Genomic DNA, 25,922 nt, shown 5'->3' on the forward strand with positions numbered 1-25,922 from the left:
GGTGAAGTGCAAAGTAAGCACTCTCATGAATTATGAGAGAGAGAGAGAGAGAGAGAGAGAGAGAGAGAGAGAGAGAGAGAGAGAGAGAGAGAGAGAGAGGGGATTAAGTTCACCTTTATCATTACAATTGACTCCCTATTATTACAAAAGATTTTTAATAATTAAATTAAAGGGTTAGTTCACCCAGAAATGAACATTCTGTCAGTAATTACTCACCCTCATGTTGTTCCAACCCCGTTCATCTTCAGAACACAAATTAAGATTTTTTTTATTAAATCTGAGAGCTGGATCACTCCTCCACAGGCTTCTAAGACACTATAACTTGCTGGCCCAGAAAATGTATTAAAGACATCGTTAATATAGTCCAAGTGACTCCAGTGGCTCAATCTTAAGTTTATAAAGCGACGAGAATACTTTTTGTGCGCAAAAACAAACAAAAATAACGACTTTATTCCACTTTTCATTTCCTTCTCTCTGGGCCTCGAGTCTTTTCACGTAGTGTTTTTGCACGTCTGTGTTGCACGTCACCACGTATGACACACATGACCAGCGTCGGCCAATAGTGAGCCTACGTGGTGACGTACAACACAGATGCGCTACGCTTAAACACTAGCTGCTACGTGAAAAGACTCGAGGCCCAGAGAGAAGGAAATGAAAAGTGGAATAAAGTCGTTATTTTTGTTTGTTTTTGCGCACAAAAAGTATTCTCGTCACTTTATAAACTTAAGATTGAGCCACTGTAGTCACTTGGACTATATTAACGATGTCTTTAATGCATTTTCTGGGCCGGCAAGTTATAGCGTCTTAGAAGCCTATGGAGGAGTGAGACAGCTAAAATATCTTAATTTGTGTTCCGGAGATGAACGAAGGTCTTACGGGGTTGGAACAACATGAGGATGAGTAATTACTGACAGAATTTTCATTTTTGGGTGAACTAACCCTTTAATACTTTGGCCCAAAAATGAACAATAAAAAAAAAAAAAAAAAAAAAAAAAAGAGAGATAGAGAGAGAGAAGAGAGAGAGAGAGAGAGAGAGAGAGAGAGAGAGAGAGAGAGAGAGAGAGCAATAAAGCAAAACATTTTGTTTGAATAGCTTCATAAAACTGTACACTTTCCGCTTGTGTTTCATGAATGAGCCTCAATGCTATGAGTATTTGGCCAGTGTTGTATAACAGAACGAGATAATAATGGAAATGTGCTCTAGGTGAGATCAGCACGAAGTGCTCGGAAGCCTCGGAAAACCGTGGGGAAAAATGTTAACATTTATTTTGAAATAAAATGTAATGTTAATCTAATAACATTTAAAGGGGTCAATTTTCCTTGATCTTTTGACATAAGGGGCCCTATCTTGCACCCAGCGCAATTGACTTTGTACAACGACGCATGTTTCATTCCTATTTTGCACCCGCGCTTTTCCCTCCACAGAAGCACGTCGCTAAACTAGGGAATGAACTTGCGCTCCCTGGGCGGTTCAGCGCAAAAAAGGAGGCGTGTTCCAGCGCAAACGTTCCCTGGTGCTATTTTACTGTTCCATAAAACAATTGCGCCACTGGCCAGAAAAAACCTAGTCTAAAGTCAGTGGCGCGTTGCGCGTTGTTCATTATGCTATTTTAAGGGCGCATGCTTGACCATAATGTATAGAGTGCACAACGCTCATACACTGTGATTCTCTAATCTACACAGAAGCAGCAGTTTTCATTTTTGCAAATCATATTATTACAAACGATAGATAGATAGATAGATAGATAGATAGATAGATAGATAGATAGATAGATAGATAGATAGATAGATAGATAGATAGATAGATAGATAGATAGACAATTTATTATAAATATAATAATTTATTATAAAAGCATACATCTAGCTTACACATTTACCCACATTATTATATGCCTGTTTAACCGAAGCTAATTTGGGTGTGTTTCTCCCATCCCCAATGTCACTTCTCTCTCTTTTACGGCCGTGACGAGAGCTTTGGTCTCCTCGGCTGTGAACCGCTCTTGGCGTGCGCCTGGCAAATCCGCCGTTATAATAGCAATACGCCAAGGAAAAAGTGCGTCTGCTCTTAAAGGGAATGTGAGATGATGCTCTGATTGGTTTATTTCACGTTACGCCCAAACCACACCTATGAATAATGAAGCTACTTCAGACCAACCCCTTTTAGATTTGCGCCTGGCGCAAGAGTCATTTATCCCGCCGGGAAAATAGCAACAGCGCCGAGACCCGCCCACAAAGTTACTTGCGCTTTGCGCTTTGACACTTGCGTTTCAGATCGTTAAAATAGGGCCCTAGAGGTCATTGTACTATAAACATATCCTGTAAGTTTCAGAACTCAAGACTTCCTCGTTAATCCAATTTATTGAAACCAAGCTGCCCAAACAAGCCGTTTTGAATTTTGTCACATTATAACGTCATAGTGCGATGAAAGACCGCCTTTCAGAAGATCAAAGCATACTTCTACATCATTGCCTATTCAACCCCGTCTACCAATCCACGTGTTTCACGTAGTAGTAAATGCGAGAGACGCAAACACAGGATTACTGCAGCAACAAAACCATAGAGATGCTCTGAGGATAACAAGATGTTTACAGTGCCAAGTTGTGGAAAAACAGTCTTTGCATTGCCATCCTTGTGAGCCTAAGATTAAGAAAACGTGGATGAACTTTATTTTTTACTAAGTTCCAGTCAGATCGTGTCAGTAAGACACTCGTTTATTTCGCTTCATTTTACTGTGGATTCGTTTTTACACAAGACACCGTTCGACGCAGGCTTTTCAGAGAGACTGAAAATAAAAGATGATGCAGTGACGACCATATTGATTCCGACAGTAATGTCGCAACACAAGTGTGAGTAACTGTTTTTACAATGTGTAACTATTGCTTTGTCAGTTACAGAGTGTTTATACTGTGGTGCCGCAGTCAAACCGAATAGTTGTGATTTGCTGTTCTTTCCTTTGCTTCAGCATTTATGGATTATCGGATAGGGAAGAAAGCACACTTTTGCTATTGTTTTGATCACAAACACATTCACTGTAATGCTAAATAAAAGCTTCAGTGAGAAACATCTGTTTTGTCATTAGTAAGACATCACAACACGTTTCATTTTATTTAAAACGCGACTGCAAATGACAACGCATAGCCTATATTTTTCACTTTATCGAAAATGATGAACGATAAATAGTCTATAAGAACGACTGTGTGACAAATGATAGTACATTCATTCATAATTCGTTTATGAAACACTGTTATCCTGGATGCATTTCGGATGATCCACCGCTATCGTTATCCTGTCAACTATAACTGGTAACTTCAAGTTTTGTTTTGTATAGACATTATAAAAAATATATAAAAAATGCAGTTCATGATCCCTTTAACGTAACTGTAACAATATATAATAACCTTTTAAAAGTTCTCTTAGTCCTCAAACCTATTATGATATCAGATAAATGTGACCTTTAATAAAACCTAATGCTAAAGAAAAAAATAAAGAAATTATATCCAATAAGACTGTTTCAAACAAAACAAAAACACAAACTCTCATTAGCTCAATGATAATAATTCAAGAAAAAGGCAGAAAATCTGCTCTGACTGTCCCTGCTGTTTTGGCTTGCCTCTATTTTCGATCTGAACTAGTCTGGCCTTCAGCAATTTTCCAGTTTATCTGGAGTGTAACAAATCCTGACCGTCAACGTTGACTGAACAGATGGTATTTAACCCAATCAAAAGTTCATGAGGAAGATTCAAAGCATGTGTTCCAAGCTGTGGTCCACAACCTTTCACTGAACCCATTTTGGTGCAAAGTGCTTCATAACAACGGATCCAACAATAGTTGGCGATTGTGTCCGGTCACGATTTAGACCAGTGTCAGCTCTGAACAAACACTACAGCTTCACATGCAGATGAATATCACACGATGAATGACACTTACCTGTATTATAGTGCTTGGTGCAGTAGCGCAGATCCTTCTCTTCCTTCAGTATAAACTGAGGTAACGTCAGTCCGTCTGCTACCTGCACGGCTCCTTTCTCGTCCCACTCAAATATAAGATCATTCATCGTGTAGCCAACTAGTGGAGGAAAGATGAAACAATAGTGTTGTCCATAACAGCGAAAAAAAGAGCTTCATTTGGTCTGAAATTGGCACCTATTTTAGCGAATCGCCCACCTCACACCTCTAAAAGAAACGATCTAAACATGCATTTCTTGAAAAATCAATAATATATAGTATATAATACGTGTGTAACGATACCCTCATGTCACAATTCGATATATATCACGATACTGGACTCACGATACGATATTTATTGCGATACTCCCAGACATATAATAAAAGGTTAACAAAAAATGTACTGTTGCTTTAAATGCTAAATTTGGTATTACATAGTAAATGAATAGGCTTGGACTTGGTGTTGGGACAATGGTGACACCAGAATAAAAATATTCAATATTCAAGCTTAAAGGGATAGTTCGGCCAAAAATGATATTTAACCCATGATTTACTCACCCTCAAGCCGTTCGAGATGTATATGTCAATCTTTTTTCAGACGAACACATTTTCAGTTATTTTAGAAAATGTCTTAGATCTAGCGGTCGACGCGCGTTCACGGAGATGGATGCTGGCGTATGACGTAGGACGTAGCGTAGGAAGCGTCGTGACGTAGAACGAACGTGACAGCGCAGCCAGAGAGCAGAGCAAAACAAAACTCTACGTTCGTTCTACGTCACGACGCTTCCTACGCTACGTCCTACGTCATACGCCAGCATCCATCTCCGTGAACGCGCGTCGACCGCTACCGGAAGCCAGTTATTTTCGTTTATAAAGTTTTAAATATGTATATTTTTACGACAAAACCGCACGGATTACCCTCAGAAGGCCTTCGTTTATCCCCCTGGAGCCGGATGCATTACTTTTGTGAAGGATGCATGCACATTTTGGGACTTGAACGAGGTGGACCCCATAGCTTCACACTATAACCACTGAAAGATCTAAGACATTTTCTAAAATAACTGAAAATGTGTTCGTCTGAAAAAAGATTGACATATACATCTCGAACGGCTTGAGGGTGAGTAAATCATGGGTTAAATATCATTTTTGGCCGAACTATCCCTTTAAAATACAGAATTATTTTAGACAAATATGCGTGCACAGATATATTTGATATAATGTAGGCCACTTTCTACTAGTAGCATAAGAATTTGGCATTATCAGGACTCACAAATATTCCCCCATTGCATTATTATCCATTATATTCAACATTATAGAAGTTTAATGTAGTACTGACACTAAAACTCTGAAAACTTAAAGAAAACACGATATATTGTTACACCCCTAGTGTATAACGTCAAAAATGTGAAACAAAAAGCACCCACTAAAAATCAAAGCTAGTGCAATTGTCTGCATTGATTTTAACGGGAGAGATATGTTAAAATGTTACATAACCACCAAACCTGCGTCACCATCCGTCACCCACAAATAATTTGCTCATAATTTTCAAAATGCTTCAGTCAAACAAAGTTTCCCCTGCAGAAATGCGCTATAATTTGGCAAATCTGAGAATCAATAGTAAATAACAGAAATCTGTAATGGCAGGAAGGGCCGGAGTTGGCTTGTGCTTGAAGCGTCTCTCTGCTGACTGCTGAATCTACTTGAAGGCGGCCTTAAATCACTACGCTCTTCATCTGCTGGTGCCAGCCAGTACAACATCCATCTCTGCACCACTGAATAAATCCTCGCCATCTGGCTGAAAGGATCAGGGCATACTTACAGCTCTCCAGCTGCATTATACAGGTCTGCACATCCATAGGGAAATTCTTCAGGTCCATGGGGCAGGCCAGAATCAGTGTTATTCTGAGAACAACAACACCCGCGATCAGCAACAAACTCCACAACAGATCCAATTAGACAACTCTTATTTTCTTCCTTTTCCACTGATCAAACCGGTCAAATTTAAAGGAACACTTCACCCACATCAGTATTATTATTTTAATATTATTATATATTTTTATTGCATTTATTAATACTCTGAATTAGCTTAGATTTTTTGGATTTTCCGTTTTCATTTTACTTGTTTTTATTTAGTTAGTTTTAGTCATTTTAGTATTTAAACTTATTTCAGTTAGGTGTCAAGGCAACATTTCTAATTTTCATTTAAATGAAAATTGCCCTCAAGTTGTTGATGACTTCAACAATTGACTTCCATTGTATTTTCCATACTATGGAAGTGAATGGGGTCCATCAACTGTTCGTTTGCCGACATTCTTCAAAATATCTTCTTTTGTGTACAGCAGAAGAAAGAAATCCATACAGGTTTCGAACAACTTTGTGAGAGTGAGCAAAATCGAACATTTATATTTTATTAGATTTAAATGATGCAAACTCATTTTAAGGGTTTATTTTTAGTTAACAATAACACAGCACCCAATAATTACAATTCCGTCATTATTCGCTCACTGTCATCAGTTGCTTTTCACCAATAATGTCCACCGCCACTGCAGCTCTCAAATGAAATATGTCGCAGTTCGTTTTGGTTTTACGAGACGCCTGGTTATGAGACACTGGAGAACCAATAACGTTTGATGTTATTGATGTCCAACCTGAAGCACAGGTGCCAAATATGATTTGAGAGCTGCATCAGGGGTGACGATTATCAGTGAATAACTTACATTTTATTCTGTTTCTCACTTCAGATGACTTAAAATATAGTGCAGGGGTTGTATTACAGACCATTTCTATAGTGCCTTTTAAAGGGATAGTTCACTTTGAAATTAATTTTTGATATGTTTTAGCTTACCTCAAGGGCATCCAAGATGTAGGTGTCTTTGTTTCCGCAGTAGTTTCAATTTTTATATTTTTAGGTCAAACCGTTCTTGTCTGTCAGTCATATAATGCATGTCGATGGTCACTGGCTCAAAACACAAGCACAGAGTCCAAATTAAAACAATTCTCCCAGTCCAAATGAAACAATTCCCCATCATAAGTACACATTGATGGCCTAAGACACGAAACGAGCGGTTTGTGTGAGAAAACGAACAGTATTTATATCGTCGTTATCTCTTGAAAACAGCACACGTCCAAATGATCTGATGGCGCGGGCGGGTATAGATATATACATAGATGTCGCCTTGGCAACGGTTTCGTTCCAATGAACTGCAGTAGCGAAGGCGACATCTAGTGTATACATCTATACCCGCCAGCGGGCGGGTATAGATATATACACTAGATGTCGCCTTGGCTACGGTTTCGTTCCAATGAACTGCAGTAGCCAAGGCGGAATCTATGTATATATCTATACCCGCCCGCGCCGTCAGATCATTTGGACGTGTGCTGTTTTCAAGAGATAACAACGATATAAATACTGTTCGGTTTCTCACACAAACCGCTCGTTTCGTGTCTTAGGCCATCAATGTGTACTTATGATGGGGAATTGTTTAATTTGGACGATGGGGAATTGTTTTAATTTGGACTCTGTGCTTGTGTTTTGAGCCAGTGACCATAGACCTGCATTATATGACTGACAGACAAGAACGGTTTGACCTAAAAATATAAAAATTGAAACTACTGCGGAAACAAAGACACCTACATCTTGGATGCCCTTGAGGTAAGCTAAAACATATCAAAAATTAATTTCAAAGTGAACTATCCCTTTAAAGCTTGTGGTCAATATGAAGTGTTTTGTAACCAAGAAATGCAACCAAACTCTATTAAATCTATGATTATTAACTCTGCCTCATATGATCCTAAAGCTAGATAAAGCAGCAGCCCGGTGCAGAGCTCTGATTCGAGGCCGTATTTACGCCACTATCAAAAGATAGCAGTTATTTACCCGAAATGTTCAATTTAACTGTGCACTGTGGTTGGTGCAATTTAGAGAGAGTTCACAGCTAAGACTGAACTGATCTGAAAGGTTCATTTGATGGTGTCAAGTTAAGAGACGAGGCTTCCCAATCCACACAGCTATTCTCACCACAACCCCAGTCCTCTTTAATGCTACAATGATAAGACATAAAGTGAATTTGGAAATTGGAAATGTGCCAAGATGGACATATAATATATTTTTTGCTTTAAGCTATTTCATTTTTTAATAATAAACTACCACCCACGCACAATTAAGCAAACATGCTGTGCAGTCTAAACAGTGTATAATTTCATCAAGATACACTACTGTTCAAAGGTTTTGGGATTTTCATGTCTCTTTATGCACACCAATGCGCATTTATTTGATCAAAAATACAGTAGAAACAGTAATATTGTGAAATATTATTACAATTTAAAGTAGCTGTTTTTCTATTTTAATATATCTTATAATGTAATTTATTCCTGTAATGCAAAGCTTAGTTTTCAGCATCATTACTCCAGTCTTCAGTGTCATATGATCCTTCAGAAATCATTCTAATATGATTACTTATTATTATCAATGTTATAAACAGTTGTGCTGCTTAATATTTTTGTGGAAACCGTGATACTGATGATTTATTTTAGGACTCTTTGCTGAACAGAAAGTTCAAAAGAACAGCATTATTTAAAAAATAGAAATCTTTTGTAACATTATAAATGTTTTTATTGTCAATTTGTTGCATTCTTATGTTGTATATGTTTTATAAAACTTACTAACTACAATATTTGTTGGCCAAAAGATATTTGTTGATAATTTTTTGTTACCCATTACATTTTTTTTACATTTTGCTGACAATTCTATCAAATGTTGTTTAATGACAGGTTCCATTGCAACAACTTACCCCATATAGTGTGACAACATGGCCCACTACTGAGCCATGTTATTGCAAAAGGTCAAAGTGTGTTTAATGAACTGTATGTCTTTTTTTAAAGGGCGCAAAGAAATCAATCCACCCTGAGAAACACGGACGGCAATAAAGCCGGTGTGACAACTAGCCCCGGTTAAGTGTACAAACACACCGTATAATGTATTATCGACAGCATTAGATAATATATTGCACTCTCACCTTATACTGTACAAAACATTCCCATTTTTGGAGATCCGCAAAAGCTTGTTGTCAGTGGTAACCTCATGGAAATTAGCTCCCTTTTCATTGGCAAAGAACAGATCAGGTTTCCAAATGGAGTCCAACATGGAGGGATCAAGGTCAAGGGAGTCATCGGGATATTCGCTGTAGGCCAGCCGAGGGTCATTCCACTGCTGTCTCAGGAAAATGTTCACTCTGTAATCCTGTGGCACACAAAGACAGCCATGCCAACAGATCAGAGGTGAGCAAGAGACGCCAGCACATTTTATAAGCTAACATCAGGTTCAGGAACCAGTGAAATTTCACAAGGACATGCTTCTTTTTTTTCTTTTTTTTGCTAGTATGTCTAAACTTAGTCCAGGTAAATTTGGCATCGTCTCACTATATATTTAGCTTGAGATAATTGTTATTCGTGAAGGCAGACCGCCCGGTGACATGGCCGATGCGTAAAAGCAGACACCGTAAAGCAGTGGCATTTCGCCCCAACACACTGCCATAATTGTCAATTCTTCTCCAAAACGGGCATGCAGTTATATCATTTCAGGGAGACCATTAAACTGTCTGGGCAGTAATGTACCTTGGGATGACTTGGGATGATCCGCATGGCACGAAATAAAGTGGATGACCTTTGCAATGGCAATCAGCTACAACATGCAAGGACATTTCAGGGCAATTATCCTAATGTATGGTGACCGGTTCATCCCAAGGATTTCGAAATATTTTGATGGAGGAGAATCATCTGTCCCAGGTTATTAGATTTGCCTCTCGGAGAGCACAGGAAAAGAACTAGTCCCATCGATTTTACTTTGTCAATATTTCTCCTTTATGATAAACAGCCCACGGTCATTGTAGACACAAAATGAACCCTGCCAAAACAACAGAGCGATGCATAGCGGCTTCATTACCAGTAGCATTATCTCCCAATTACTCAGGCGTTATGTAAACACATCTGTTCTTTTCGGCAAACGCCTATTACGCACATTTAACGTCACAGAAACCACGCATATATATGGCAAAATTAGTCTAACTTTTTGCTCTTGTCTACAGTGATTTTCAGACATCCATTGCTACAACAAAACAGGGCGCCTGCAGTCAAACGCTCCCCTTCAAACGTACAGCTAGTTTCCGACAGAATGATTTTGCAAACAAGCGAGGAGTGGGCGCACATTCATCAGCGCACACACAACTTTTTTTTCCCTTTCTGATTTGATTTCTCTAGGCTAAGGAGAGTGATTTATGGCAACAACCCACTCATAATGCGATTCAAGCCCAAGGCCAGATCCTATCCTGACGGTGACATATTAGAAAAAGTTTGCATGACTCTCGCGCGCCCAACTCTGCTAACAAATGACGGACGTTGAAATTTACACATTCGCTCTCACTTGCTTCCTCAAGAAAATGAAAGAGCTGCCGAGATAATTAAATAGCCACTCGCCTCTCCCGTGGGCCCCTCGCCTTATAAAAAGGGTAAACAATTAGGACGGCGAACGGCCGGGGGGAACGACAGTCTCAGTAGTGGCCGGAGTCGGTCAGATCATTACCGGCTGAAACATTGTTCTTGACTGCCCTATAAGCAATAAAGATTTATCGATATCGCTCGCGTTACCTGCTCCTGCCCCTCCACCTCACCGCCGCTTGCTCAGTGTGAACACGAGCATGAGCAACTCGGATCAATTCCGCTGGTTATGGAAGAAAGAAAGAAAGAGTGGAAAGCACTGCATTTGTTCTGCTTGAGGGGGTTTTGCAAGCTGTTGAAGTTTTGGACCTGCTCGGCTGGTGCCAAACAGGAAATCTTGGCATTACAAGATATTATAAAAAAAATTTAAAAAAAAAGTGTAACCTTCACCTGGTCAACAGTTGAAAATGTCTTTCGATTGCATTTGCCTCCATGTATCAATACATTGAAAACACATTCAAAAACTATATTGCCCCAGAGGTATTTGGCATCTGATCAATAAAACTATATAAATGTGGAAGTCTGGCTTTGGGTGTCTTTCATTATCATAAAAAGAGTGACCATTAAGTCCCATCGACCCCAAGAATGATAACTATAAATAACTATTTTAGCATTCACACCAATGGCAGAAAAATTCTGAGCTTTTTCAAGTCGGATCACAAAAAATAATTCTGAAAGTGTTTTCTAAATCGTTTTTGTTATAGTTGTGGTGTGGACTTTACTATTCGGTCACACTTGATTTTAATGGTCCACTTTAGACATTCTAAGTAACTTTGCAGCTATATGTCAACTACTAGTCATTGGTAGACTTTCTGCTTAATATCTGCTAACGCTTTATTTTGATGGTCCACAACAGAGACTCTACTGACTACTACTAACAGTCTACCTAAACTCTAATGACTGGCAGTTGCAAAGTTACTTATGGTTAGTAGAATGTCTAAAGTGGACCATTGAAATAAAAGTGTAACCAACTATTCTTACAGAATTAGAAAGATTATCATTAAATTATTATTATTATTATATACTTAATAGTTAACGTGATCATCCTTGGTGTGAATGGGCCTTTGCAGCGGGGTCCAAAAGTCTTAGACCACATCCAAACTATGGATTTTAATTAAAACCTTGAAATAAACAGAAAAAAAAACTAAGCTAAAGAAGCATATTTAAATTTATGTTAATTTTTCAGTTCAGCTTCTCTTTCACTTTTTTTATGTTAATCATAAGTACTACATTTTTTTTATTAAATTAGAAAAATGCAAAGTTTTGGAGCCCGCTCATCTGAATTTTCCTCTTCACCAAACCGTTATGTTCATAAGTTTTATCAATATACTCACCATTGTTGTTTCAGCAATAGATCCAAAACTGTTAATAAAAATGTTGCATGTTACGTTCACAGGTGGACCTGTGGAAAAAAAGAAAAGAGAAAAACAACAAAACAACAACAACAAATAAGTCAAATGATACTGATAAAAAAACTAAACAGACAGGTTATCCTCCAAATTTTAATCTAACCAAAATTTAAACCTATTCCTTATTAAGAATCAATTACAAATACTAACCAAAACTTACCTGCTAACTGCTAAATTAGCACATTTTAATTGACTTCAAGCATGTAAATCGTTTTAAGATACATACATTGCCTTAGCTTAAAAAACAAAGATGCTGTTAAAATAAGGAGTGATATGGTTTATTAGACTTATCATCCCAAAGAGAAAGGATGTTGAGGTGAGTCTTCTGTGAAGACAAGGGCCAACAGTATTATTATTAGGACAGAACAAACCCTCAAAGGGAAGCCATTGTTCCTCCCATTTCTGTTTTAGAAATATTGGAAGTAAATATCTTATGCTGGTGCACAACTGAAAACCTGCAGTCAAAGAGACAGATGTATACGTCTGAACAGAAACCATACTTCTGCTGTTAAAAAACGAACAAAAAACAAGCGATCCATCACATATGGCTCTGTAAACACAGAGAGGGGGATATTTGGAGTGACACGGCGCTCATGGCCTCGTAAAGACCCTGTCAGGCGGCTCCAGACTTCTGATTCGGTTAGATACAGAGCTGCTGAACAGAATGGAGAAACCCTGAACCCAATTTCTCTGCCTGCTGACGAGCCACACGCAGCATCCTAAGGTGCTGAATGAGTAGATTACTGGAAAGAAACATATTGCAATCTGCAAAGTCTTGCACAATTTATTAGGCATTCTATAAGGCTGCGAAGTGCAATCCCCAAGAAAACTATTACCTGGAAATAAATGTACCTCATGTATGATTTGACAAAATTTTACACACGATTGTATAGCGCTGCGCCATCAGAGATGTCTTAATTGACGAACAGATCTTAGATGGTCAGGGTAGTGCCATATTTAAATTTTAGACAGAAATGAATACGAAGCTGTGAGGAATAGAAATACAGTGCGTTTACTGTACTGTTTAACAACAATGTAGACAAAAAGACAAGGCGTTTTGAAAATTCCTGGATCTAGTATCTTTACAATACTGTATGTGCCATTGTAGAGAAGACTAAGTCACAGCCTCATTTTCATCCGTGTTACATGCAATATGGCGTCAAACCTGACTAAGGCCTATATTAGGGCAGGAACAACATGTCAATGTAATCGATTATGTTCATTACGCACTGTTTATGCTCATCCCTAATCCCCTGTCACGCTTCACACAAAACTCATTCTAACTAGCCATTAGCATCTGCTCTAGAGTTTTATTTTGTGTGAAACATGACAGGGGATTAGGGATGAACATAAACCGTGCGTAATCGACGTAATCGTTGTTCCAGCTCTAGTCTATATCTTAAATGTGCACAACACCTGTGTTTCAAAACCTAGTGAGCAGCCTCACTGCCTGCCTACAAAGGCAGCATCCTAACCATAATCAAACGGATATGTAACATTCCAGACGCAATACAATAAGCATTCTGCATGAAAGACTCAACTCACAATTGATTTCAACAGTTTGACATTAGCATGTTGCTAAGCTAACAGCACAAATCTCTAACAAGCATAACAATAAGTAGTTGAGCGTAATTAATTGTTGTGCGCAACGTAATATTTAATTTTAAATCGAAATATAGCATCATGTATAAGTCAACATGGCTTTGTCCGCCATCTTGTTTTTCATTCGTTGTAGTACATTATCGTTCTTTGTGAAGGCCACGCGATGTTGCCTCAGAATTTGGCTTAAACAAAGTACCTTAGCAGAATTCACTTGCCAACCTTTTGAACCAGACTTTGCCTTCGTATGCGGTTCACTAGTTTTGGAACTGGCTCAAATTGTATCATATTATCAGGCAGTTCCTGTTTGAGCCTCTATACAGTGTCAAGCCCCATAGTTGCTCTTGGCTTATTCCTTCCACTGGGTATTATACTGGCTGTAATCATTTGTCTGTTCTTGGCTTTCCTTGCCGTATGTGACGCAGCGCAGAGGAAATCTAATGTCTTCAACCCCCACTGCAGTTCATTTGTGAGCCCAGCCTCCAATAAGGAGAGGAGAAAGAGAAAGACAGAGCTCATTAACTGTCAGGAAAGGGTGAGTCATCGCCAAGAATGATTTGCTTTGCCATGTTTTTGCCCAAACAATCTGCGCCCTGCTCTCCTTAGAGAAGCTCACTGCAGAGGGAAGCCACCACCAGCGAAGGGACGTTCAGGTTATTTATACATTTTTCACTCGGCTGTCCTTCCCAGCAAATCAGACCTTAATTTCTGAGCCGTGCCTCCACTCTCATCTCGTAGAGGTGACGGTAGTTTAGAAGCCTCACACGTTTCACTGCGCTTCTCTTTATTACACAGACACAAACAGGACAAGCGAGTCGCAAAGATCAGCCTCGTCTTTCCTAGAGATGAGCTCATCAGAGACAAAGAAGGAGAAAGTGAGGGAAGAGCGTTTTCCCGTACTGTATCGACGTTGCACAGTTAAGTATTTACGAAGAAAAATCAAGACATTCAGAGAGTCATTACTGTGATTAATTCCATGCATAAACAGAACAATCATTAATCAAATGTCCCTTGGGTAAGCATAACCTCCTTAGAAAGCCCATAAATTACGTGCTTGCCACCGAACAGAAGAAAAAAAAAAAGAAAAAAAAAAAATCAGTTATCCAAGGGACCAATTACTTCTTCATAAACCAACAACCACTACTCATCTTTACAGTTAGCAGTTTACAGTCATTCATTAACAAGGTCCATGTCTAAACTGATCAATACCAGAGTGAGTCCATCTCTTTACCTAGCAGCAACCGGAGAATGATACAGCCTCAAAAGCCATTATTCTGTTTTACACTGGTCAGCTGGAGGGAAAATGGCGCACAAGATGTTATCCCCCAGAGGACGCTCTCAATAAGGGAGCAAAACAGATTTATTACAAACAACGGGCACTTAAGATGCCTCCCAGGTAAGTGGACCACCACAAATGAAAGTGTCTGATATAAATAAAGAAAGCTTAATGATATTGCTCATGTTAAAAATCGAGCTGCTCTCAGCAGAAATACAATGGCACAGAGACATTAAATATTTATATGGCTATGGCTATACCGATAAGGTTTTGGCAAGGCAGTTTTCAACTGAAGTGAGATCCACTGGTAACAAAGGGACAGCAAAGTGCCCTACCAGCCTTTCCATGTTAGCACACCTCACTGAATCAACACCGGGGCAAATGTCAAGGGCTTCCTCTTACTCCTCGTACACTGACATATGGGCTGATGCTGAGTAAATCTATTGGCATGGGGCAATTTTCAATTTGCGCTGCTCTAGTTACGGTGATAGGGTACAAAAAAAAAAGAAAAAAAAAAGGAGGTGTTAAGCGCCAGCGAAGGAGCTGAGCTTCTTTATGAAGAGTGAAATGGGGAAAAAAAAAAAAAAAAATCACGTAGCTACATAATCCAAAATCCATTTCTGTTGAGATTTTGTTGTTTAATGTGATTTCTTCTTGTGTGAAGAGATTTAGAGTACAACTAAATCAAAATAATACAAAAAATATATTATAGAAACATAAAAGATAAAGTATAGAATACTATAAAAAAGAATATAGTACAGATGACAACAAAAATGGCAGAATATAATATAGAATACCTTGAATATCAAAAAATAGAATGCTGTATTACCATACTACAGAATATAGTAGAAAATAGTACAAAAACCATACTATACTATGGACCAATACAAAAAAAAATAAAAATACTATCAATCAATCAATCAATCAATCAATCAATCAATCAATCAATCAATCACATTTATTTATATAGTACATTTAAAAACAACACATGCTGGCCAAAGTGCTTTACATACAGCCCAACACATACAATCTAAGATTATAAAACAAAGTATAAAACAATTACAAAAATAATTTTACACTACAATATTATATACACTAGAATATTATATAAAAACACAATACAGTAGAGAACAGTACAAAAATAGACTACAAAAAGAATATGGTACAGAATAATACATAAACAGAAAACTATATTAGGCTACTTAAAAATCAATATTTTGTGAACAGTTTTTTTTAATTCTGTCATCTGGGATTGCAGACTCGCTCTCTCGTTTCATACAAACGCAGCTGCTGCCATTTTGCGACAAATGTTTTGTATACTGTAATGGATTATTAGATAACAAACAGGTACCATTTTAAAATGGTTTCATCTCAGATCAATATCACTTATCCCCATAATTATTAATGTGGCGAAATGCTGTGTAATAAGTAGTATGACTGTACAGTATCCTTAAATGTCCGTCTAGTTGGAACTTGCCGCTTGCTAGTCCCGTCCTTCGGATGAGACGTTAAAGCGAGGTCCTGACTCTCTGTGGTCATTAAAAATCCCAGGATGTCCTTCGGAAAAAGAGTAGGGGTATAACCCCGGCATCCTGGCCAAATTTGCCCAGTGGCCTCTGTCCATCATGGCCTATAATCACCCCCATATATACTGATTGACTTCATAATTTTGTCTCCTCTCCACCAATAAGATGGTGTGTGGTGGCCGTTCTGGTGCAATATGGCTGCCGTCGCATCATCCAGGTGGATGCTGCACATTGGTGGTGGTTGAGGAGATTCCCCCTTCCATATGTAAAGCGCTTTGAGTACCTAGAAAAGTGCTATATAAATGTAACGAATAATTATTATTATTAGCAATTGCTCCCTCCGTGGATCACGGTGTCTGATTCAAAGATTGCTAGATCTAACGAGCCGTAAATGACGATAACAGCTTGAAGTTGTCAATGCTGGCAAATGACCATGGTATAATCGTGATAATCCATGGCTAGCTGTGCATTAAACTATTTTAATGCACCTCTGCTTCACGTCGGGTGGTTATTTGCCTCCACGTCGCGCTTAATGCACAGCTAGCCGTGGATTATCCCATACATATAGAAAAGCTAAATACTCTTTTAGAGTACTACAAACACAGAGCATAATATAGAATAAAAAAAAGAATACATAAACAGAATAAAGTATAGTACAAAATATAGTTTTTAAAAACAACAAAATATTATACTAGAATAGCACAACAGTACAAATACTTTTTAGAGTTCCACATAAAAACAGAATATAGAGTAAAAAAACAAAATACTATACTAGAATACTACTAAAACATAATAGCATAAAATAGTACAAAAATAAAATATATTTTCTTTGAATTCTACAAAAAAACTGAATATAGAGTGGTTAAAAAAAGAGAACATTATATACTAGATTAGCACAAAAACAAACATAAAAAATACAATTTAGCACAGCATGCCCTGCAATGTCTTAGAAAATTACTACGACAAAACGTTTAACAATTAACAACCTGGTTTATGCACATAAAAAGCAGCTATGTGGATCCCTGACTCAAACATCATTTTGCATTCTATGCATTTTCTACTTGAAACAACCCACTCCAACAAAACCAAATCCAGATTGGGCAGAAGTCACAGCCATCCATCACTCCAGGTTCGGTTCAGCTAGAGGCGACCCTAACCATTAAGGGGATTGTATTAAAATTCATAAGAGACGGACAGCGACGGCTCGGACGGGGAAAGATGCCTGTGCAGTGACAGCTAGTTTCAGAGAGAGTGTCTGAGTTAGCATTGTCACATGCCTATAAGTAATGACACACTGCTAAATTACCAGGATCTCTTCCTGCCCCTGAGGCTAGCATCACTGATAGGGGAAACATGACAGCCTTGGAGGAGGGAGGCTGGAGAGAGACATAAATCAATAGGAGGGCTGTGGCACTGAGTCCGGAATGGAGAATGAGTCGACTACAGTTTGATTACACTGGATTGCATGGGTAGCTTCAGCTACAGAACTCATGAGATAAAATGGTCAATATTACAGCGAAATTGATTCACACCGAGGTTAACTGATGGTTTTAATGATATGAGAGACTGTGTTTCCTTGTACTCTGTGGCTATGCGTATGAAATAATTAGATTAGAGAATAGAGATAAGAAGGAAATTAGATTAATATGATGAATCTCTATTAAACTGGCCGACATCTCGGCTGGACTAGCGATGGCACTGAGCTTCCTTACCGTCCAATCCAGATTTCACTGGCCATTATATTGAAATGCTGTTAGAGTTATTTACATATTTCAGTAACATATACAGTCCTACCAGTGTTGGGGAGGAACTAGGTAAAAGTATTTTTTAAACTATGTTTAAAATTCTACATAATAATCAATAATCAAACATGCTCTACTAGAACGTCTTTTGCTTTCAAATAGAGTTAAAACATTTTAGCGAATCTGTCTGTTTGGATGATTCATTTTAAAGGTACAATATGTAAGAATTTTGCATTAAAATATCCCATAATCTCAAGGCCAGTGTTATATATTTTGTTAAGTTGATTACTTACAATATCCCAAATGTTTCCAACTATTTTTAAATCGTGAGAAAATTGCGATTTTAACCAAGGAAACGGGGCGTTAGAGCAGGGGGAGCTGGGAGTCGCCAGTCAATTGCGTCATATCCGCGTTACCCTCGGTTTCCACTCGTACTGCGTGGAGTCCTTGACAAACGCGGAAGTTGTAGTTGTAGCGTCTATCAAGCAACAAACGTTAGCTTGTTTCGTGCAGTCGTTATGGAACACAATTATTCTTTACCGATTGCAGCTGGTTCTGTCGACAAAGCATATGCTTAATTTTATATTTTCCAAATGTAGCATTCGGTAATAGTTATGTTTATGCAAGGAAAGTGTTATTGCTTTAGGTTTGTGTTTAGTTTATTGACATTGTTTATCACGTCTGGTGTTTATGGCCATGTAAATAAATATAGCATGTGTTATACATAAAGATTAATCAGTATTTTGGCAAATGATGTGGGTATGTACGAATGTACTTTTACAACAATTGTTTAGAACACGTAAAACTGCGCCGCGTTATCACAACAATGAATTCGACATACAGTAACATCTATGATAACCAATTTAGTATTAAACCTTACTTTTCTTGCGGTTAATTCATTTTAATGAAATAAAAATGTGATGAGGTTCAAGAGTCAGGAAGGAAGAAGACAGGGGTCGGCGTGACTGGGACTCGTACTTTATTAAAATAAAACAAAACAAACAAAAGTCGCACACAACGCACATTCACCGTGGCAACCGCGACGGCACAAAACAGTTCAAAAATGAGAGCTCGGATCCACCGGTTTTCTTTCACTGCGTCCAATTCTCTCTCGTTCCAGCGCGCGGCTTAAAAGCGGTCTCTCCACGCCGATCAATGCAATAAGACACAGGTGTTCGTCATTTGCACTTGACCTTCTTGCGGGACGCTCGTCTCTTCTCTCTCCCATTACAGACCGCGCTGAACCACGCCCCCCTCGCCACAAAAAGCATGTCATTATAAAAAAAAGAACTTAGCCTCATCCATGACCATGATTTTTCGATTCCCGTCTGACTGATTTACATCCACGGTGGAGTTTAAAACGTCATCAAGCTACGCCGTTGTTGTTGTTTGGAATGTAGCGCCCTCTAGAGGCCAAAAATTCTTGCATATTGTACCTTTACAATTTGTACCCGTTATTGTACGGGTTATTGTACCCGTTATAAAAAATTCCCCTATTTATTTGAATCATCATCCAGTTTTCAGGTATTTTATGTCCTGTTTTCTGTAGCAAATTAAATATTGATCTAAATACTGGTTTAAATACTGAATACATTTTTAAGTGTTTTCAGTTATATGTTGCTAATATAATTAGTTTATATTATATACTTTTATTATTATTATTATTATTATTATTATATAGTTTGAAGCTGTCAGGCCATTTGCTAATATTGCTCCTTTTAACTTTATATATATATATATATATAGCTTTTTTGTTAGCAACTTGTGGTGTATCCAAGTACTTTTTCTAAAGAATAGCTAGAATAGAGTAAGAGTTTAACTACTTCCAATTTTGATTAGCTTGTAGAAAAACTATTTTAAAATAACTTCTCCAACAGAGGTATTACTTAAAAATGAGTAATGGAAATATTGTATGGAAACGAAATTTCCTCGCGACTTCCTAATGAGCTCGTTCTTCACTACAATGAGCTGTATATTGGATGCGTAAAGGACTCTTAGAAATAAAACGTGTGCAATATAAAAACAAACACACTGAATATTCATCATCTGATAAAAAAAAAAACGCTGCATCCCTTACAAATTAAATATAATTTTCAAACACATCTACAACCTGCTACTTCAAGCAGAAACCTTACATGGTCATGATTAATTTCGTTTAAGGTACAAAGGCGTGAAAAACTCACAAACAACATGACTAATACCTAACTATAACTATAAATTTACATACAAACGACCATTATAGTTCTTAACACACTGCTAATATATGCATACGATACACATTAAACATACTGCAGACATATTTTAGAGCACACACCAATAGCAGTAATCTCAGCTGGGATAAATGATGATTAAACGTTGCGCGATAAATGCAGAATAATACTCTAATGTGATTTGTGGATACTCCTCCTATGATCATTCATTCGAGAACACTGGAGCCGTGACAAACATCCAGAAGGCTTCACATTAGTCTACATAAAGGGAGTGAGCTGTGTATATAATGCCCGTAATAAAGCTAAATAACAGGGCTCTAATAAGAATCTACCGGCAGCGTTCGGCCCACAGGACTAGAGCTGCATCTCTGCAACCTCAACAGTCACAAAAACAATATTACATGCACCACCGGGACAACCGTACATCAGAATCAAATATATTATTTGAATGCAATATCTGAAACCATGGCTTGTTACCTAAAGCAACAAAATTTGATTAGACGAATAACTGAGCGTCAACAGTTGTTGTTTTTTTTTTGTTCAGTCACATTTAGAAATTCATTTGTTCTCCCAATTTATTATAATTTAAGCCAAGATCAGAGGGAAAATCAGTGGTGCACAGATTAAAATCGTGCCCGGCAACACAAAGCTTATCTCAGGGGTAAACCGGTACTAAATACTGGCACAAAGTTCCAATGCTAAATCAACAACTGGAGGCTACACACAGAATTAAATAAGTAGTCATTTCCACAGCATGAGTAAAAGGAAGCTAATTAATAAATAAACGTAAGCTATTTTAAAATGTCTTGCCTGAAGCCCAATTACTCTGATCCTCCTACCAGTGAATAAAGGTCAAGAAATGATATCCAATTATGCCAGAAAATATAAACTAATATCTCCATGTGTCATTCGGTGTTATCAGTAAGCAAGCCATTTATAAAAAGATCAGATGCCCGTCTGATGTCAGTTGCATTGCGGGCAAATGCTTTAGTTATGTTACTCTCAACCATTAACAAAACACACAGATATCTTGAACTCATTATATCATTTAGCTGTTTCTCAGATGAGATATCGCCTGCTCATTGCATGAATCAATAAGCTTGTATAATCCTGGATAAATAAAAAGGAAGTACCTTTTTTGTGAGTACCATCCGATTTGGAGCCTTGTGGGTCTAATGAAAAAAAGATCAGGATTAATAACATGATATTCTAACAGCAAGATTTTTTTTCTTTTTTTTTTTCTTTGCGGAACCAACAATAGAAAAAAAAAAAAAAAAAACATAAGCAGCATGGCTCACGTATTCTACTTTACACTCGCCAACACTTTGAGCGTTGAAGTGTGTGGCAGGGAATATTGGGTGCTAAGGGCATACTAAAAGGCAAGAGCAGGTAAGGAGGGATGCACTTATTCGTCCAAAACTTCAGAGCGGGCAGGACAAGAGGCAAAGCACTGAAATGAAAGAAAGGATGGGGGTTGCAATGCATATCTGGTCACGGGAGGCAGAGGTTAGCAAAATGCACGAATAGATGCAATACACTAGGAGGGAAAATGCAAAGACTACATGTCAAACTGGCTTCACTTTGAGTTTTACACAAACTGTAAAAAAGATAATTGTTTTCAAGATTTTGTCTTGACCGGTAGATCAAATTGATTTGCCTGGCATTGGGTTGCAGGGCTGTGCAATACAAAAGGAATGGGAACTTACTTTGGGACCACAAAACAGCTCCCCCTTTTTTTGTTGTTTTACAAAGAGAACCAATTTGGGGCATTTTCCCTAAATGTTGAACCTAGAAAACATACGTCAGGTCACAGTATTCCAGTCAGTTTCCTCAAAACCATACAGAAACTACTACAATCATGTTTTTCTTGTACAGTTCTGTATGGTAATCACAAGGATAGAGATGCTCCTTATAAAACACTACCATGCACATTTGTGACCACAGTTATCGCGTACAGTAATGCGCCACAGCGAATGCAGTTCAATCTATTCAGTTGAGGCAACAGCACCGTGGGTGGCCATCATTTGTGTGTTACCCTAAACACAAATCACTCATCCACTGGATCCTAATTAACATACACAAACATGAAATGTAGACGGGTGATTTAAGGACTTCAAAGTCCTTCCTTACTTCTTCAGCCCAACATCATGTTCACCAATAACGCAGACGCCGACATAATCCAGGACTTCCCAAGAGGCTTATCCTTTGTGAAAGAGCTACGTTAACCATTCAATTCCCAGTCCCCATGACCCAGCATTGATTATCCCATCTAAAGCTCTTAGATAAATGATATTAGCGACAAATATTTTAGAGACGCCTACTTCTTTATCGGGTAGAGAACAGCTGATCCCTGTGCATTTCCATCACCAATCGTACAGAGCTAATATTAAGGAGGTCATAGAAGACAAAAGTACATTAAAAGAAGAGATGTGCTATTCATACTTTTAATTGAAAACAGTTCTGAAAAGCAACGATTAACCTACTATTAGGGCATGGATTTGATGCAAAACAATCTGCATAATAATCGCATATGCAGTTCTTAGGGGACATGACGTATTAGCCCTAAAGTTAAAGCATGTGATAATATTTAAACTATTGCTGTTAACGTTGAAGCATGCGATACATTTTTTACAGTTTAACTGTACAGTTACAGTTTAACGCAACAATTCAAGCGCAACAAGACAAAAGAGAACGCGAAAGACGCGCGTCAGTATCGCGCGCACAGACGGCGTGCCATAATCGAGTTTTCTTTTGCTTTGAATGAACAATAACACGTTTCGTTTTGACGAGTGTTCTCATAAGAGCAGTCTTAAATGAGTTGAATAAAGTCTTAAATGAACGTAAAGACTTGTGAGAAACTGGGAGATCCGCGGCATGTGCAGCAGCGTCAGATCTTAAAGCTGTCAAGTAGCAATTGAACAATCAATTGAACAATTATTCAGTTAAAATTACGTAAGGATTATTAAATTCAATTTGATGGAATTTGACTATTAATTAAATTGCATAAATCTTTAAAAAAAGCTTACATTGTTGTGTAGGCTCCTCCCACAAAACATGTCATCGCTGTTTGCAAACACCCAAACAGTCTCTTGCAAAGGCCAATCTCAATCTAACCATCTTGCACTGTAAACATTTTTTTTATTGATATTGAGTATGTTCTACATGCAAATGTCTACTTCAGAATTTCTGAATGTCAATGTTACTTGCCGTTTCTTTGCAATTATTTGTGAAAATTACTAGCAATTTCTGAGTGAAAATTGGTTCAACGTAAACCCTACACCAATTTTTTTTTTTTTCAGTCTGCAGACAGTGATAAATCGCTCTGGAGTTGCACGATCAAGTTCAAATGCGAGTAACAGAAGTTTTAAAATTACATTTCCATGGATGATTGTCTCTGCAGCCCTGTGAGAACTGGAACAATTTGTAGGCGATGAGCTAAAACGTGTATGAAAAATTAAAATCACATCTAACCTTGCTGTGTCTCGGTGTCATTTGATTGTTCTGTTGTGATGTTTCTTGAGGCCCGCAGCCCCCCCTCACAGACTTCTCTCTCTACCCGCGAAATAAAAACGCAATTATCTAGCGCGATCCTGAGACGCTTCGTTACCCCCATGGTGGAAATACAGTTCATAGCATCTCTGAAAGCTTGCTTGATGTTACAAAATCATTTATAGCCACCTCTTAAAGCAGATACACACATTCTGCTGGGGATGCTGCTGCTGCTCTCTGCAGATAACTTATCCGGTAGCTTCAAACATCACATAAGAAACACTCTTGATCAGGATTTCACTCATTTGTCATCATTTAAACCGAGTGAAAAGCATCTGTAGGTTCACCATTGCCGTTTGTATGTGAACGCTGCACCCCGACTCATTAGAGAATTCCCATTAATCCTATTAAAGTCCCATTAAGCATGTGCTGATAGCACCAAATTAACATCAAGCTCCACCAGCTACTAAAGCTTCAGTTCTGCACTTTACATGAATGAGGAGGAGATGCAAAGAGGTAACAGACACAATACAGGACATCCAAAAAGAAAAACAAAAAAGCAATCAGTAAATATACCGCAGCAGACTGTATATTTACAAAATGTACACTTGTCTCATCGAACCCATTCAGAAGCAAAGCGAAATAGTAATCAGAAAGTATTGCACTGATCATGACTATAATGCATCGTGGCAGCTGGTCTGAAACGGGACGGGAGGGAGACTGTTGGTGTACGGCATGGCGCAAGCAGCCGATGATTGTGCTATTTGGGCGGAATCTGTAGCACCTCGTGGCTGTCGGCCTCGTAGCTCCTCGCTGTGACTGATGAGAAGGGACAAGGTTAACGTGGGTACGGGAGGCGCAGCTGCATTCCAAAGCATTCATCACTAGCGGCCGCAGATTACAGCTCAAGCTAGCGGACCAACTGTCCCCGCTCCTCTCAGGTTCACACGTCCCCAATTTGTTTAACGCAGCACTTTGATCTGTCAGCGAGCGCTGAGATATGGTCTATTCCAGAAAAACTGAGGCTAAAGTGTGTAATATCTGTGGTACCAAACGGAATACAATATATATATTTTTTTTAGTTTTCAAACGGGTTTCACCCCTGTTCACTGTTGGTCAGCTAGACAGATAGTACCGCCTCAAGGTTGAGTCAATGCCGCTGTGCCTGAGCTGGTCAGGATGCTCTTTTTGATACACATTTGGGGGAAATGCATATGAAAATGGCATAGGCAATGGCAATGGCAAAGAAACACTTACCAATAAGGTAAACTAGTTAACATCAGTTAATACATTAGGTATCATGAACTAATATATATATATATGAAAAAAATAGGCCAAACTAATAATTATTGTACAATACCCAACCGTTCAAAAGTTTGGTTCAGTAAGATTTTTTTTTCAAAGTAAGTAATGCATTAAATTGAGTGGGAGTAAAAACATTTATAATGTTATAAAAGCTTTCTATTTCATATAAATGCTGTTCTTTTGAATGTTCTATTAATTTTAGAATCCTGAAAAATGTTTCATGGTTTCCACCAAATTTTGTTTAAATAATAATAATAATAATAATAAGCAGCATAACTGTTTTCAAGATAATAAGAAACGATTTCTGAAGGATCATGTGACACTGAAGACTGGAATAATGATGCTGAAAATTCAGCTTTTGCCATCGCAGGAACAAATTACATTTTAAAACGCATTAACATAGTAGCCAGTTACTTTAAGTTGTAATAAAATACAAAATATATAAAACAGTAATATTGTGAAATATTGATAATGCAGCCTTGGTGAGCATAAGAGACTTCTTTCAAAAACATTAAAAAACGAAACTTTTGTCTATCTCAATGTTAATGTCACTTTTATTTGTATAGCACTATTAAAACAACATGTTGACCAATGTGCTTTACATCATCTCAGTAAGATAGACAAAATAGTACAATAGTAATAGAATAAAAAGAATAAAAATCATCATCAAAAGGATGAATAGGCCATGGAAAACAAATGTGTCTTAAGTTGTACTTTAAAAACATGTACAGAGTCAGCGTCCCTAACATGTAGCTTTGGTAAGCTATTCCAAAGTCTTGGCGCTACTACCCCAAATGCACAATCCTCTTTCTGGCTTAACTTGGTCCTTGGAATTTTCAGCAAATTTTGAGTTGATGATCTAAAAGTTCTTCCTGTCTGACACTCCATTACCAGATCTGATCAATAAGTCGGTGCAAGGCCATGAAGAGA

General features: G+C 38.0%; 1 protein-coding gene across 3 annotated transcripts in view; it reads right to left on the bottom strand.

Moving 5' to 3' along the window:
- The window catches only part of glra1 (glycine receptor, alpha 1), a 59,886-nt gene that overhangs the window by 21,059 nt on the left and 12,905 nt on the right, over positions 1–25,922 (bottom strand). For 2 of the 3 annotated variants that reach the window (XM_084430306.1, XM_084430307.1), the window contains 5 exons: positions 21,332–21,370; positions 11,771–11,838; positions 8,960–9,183; positions 5,764–5,846; positions 3,928–4,065 (listed from right to left, as the gene is read on the bottom strand). In XM_084430306.1, coding sequence (XP_084286432.1) covers positions 3,928–4,065; positions 5,764–5,846; positions 8,960–9,183; positions 11,771–11,838; positions 21,332–21,370 — 552 coding nt within the window. The remainder of the gene's footprint in view (positions 1–3,927; positions 4,066–5,763; positions 5,847–8,959; positions 9,184–11,770; positions 11,839–21,331; positions 21,371–25,922) is intronic. The other variant, XM_084430308.1, reaches the window with a different exon arrangement.

Source organism: Rutilus rutilus (assembly GCF_951802725.1).
Source record: "Rutilus rutilus genome assembly, chromosome: 14".
In the NCBI taxonomy this organism is placed as follows: Eukaryota; Metazoa; Chordata; class Actinopteri; order Cypriniformes; family Leuciscidae; genus Rutilus; species Rutilus rutilus.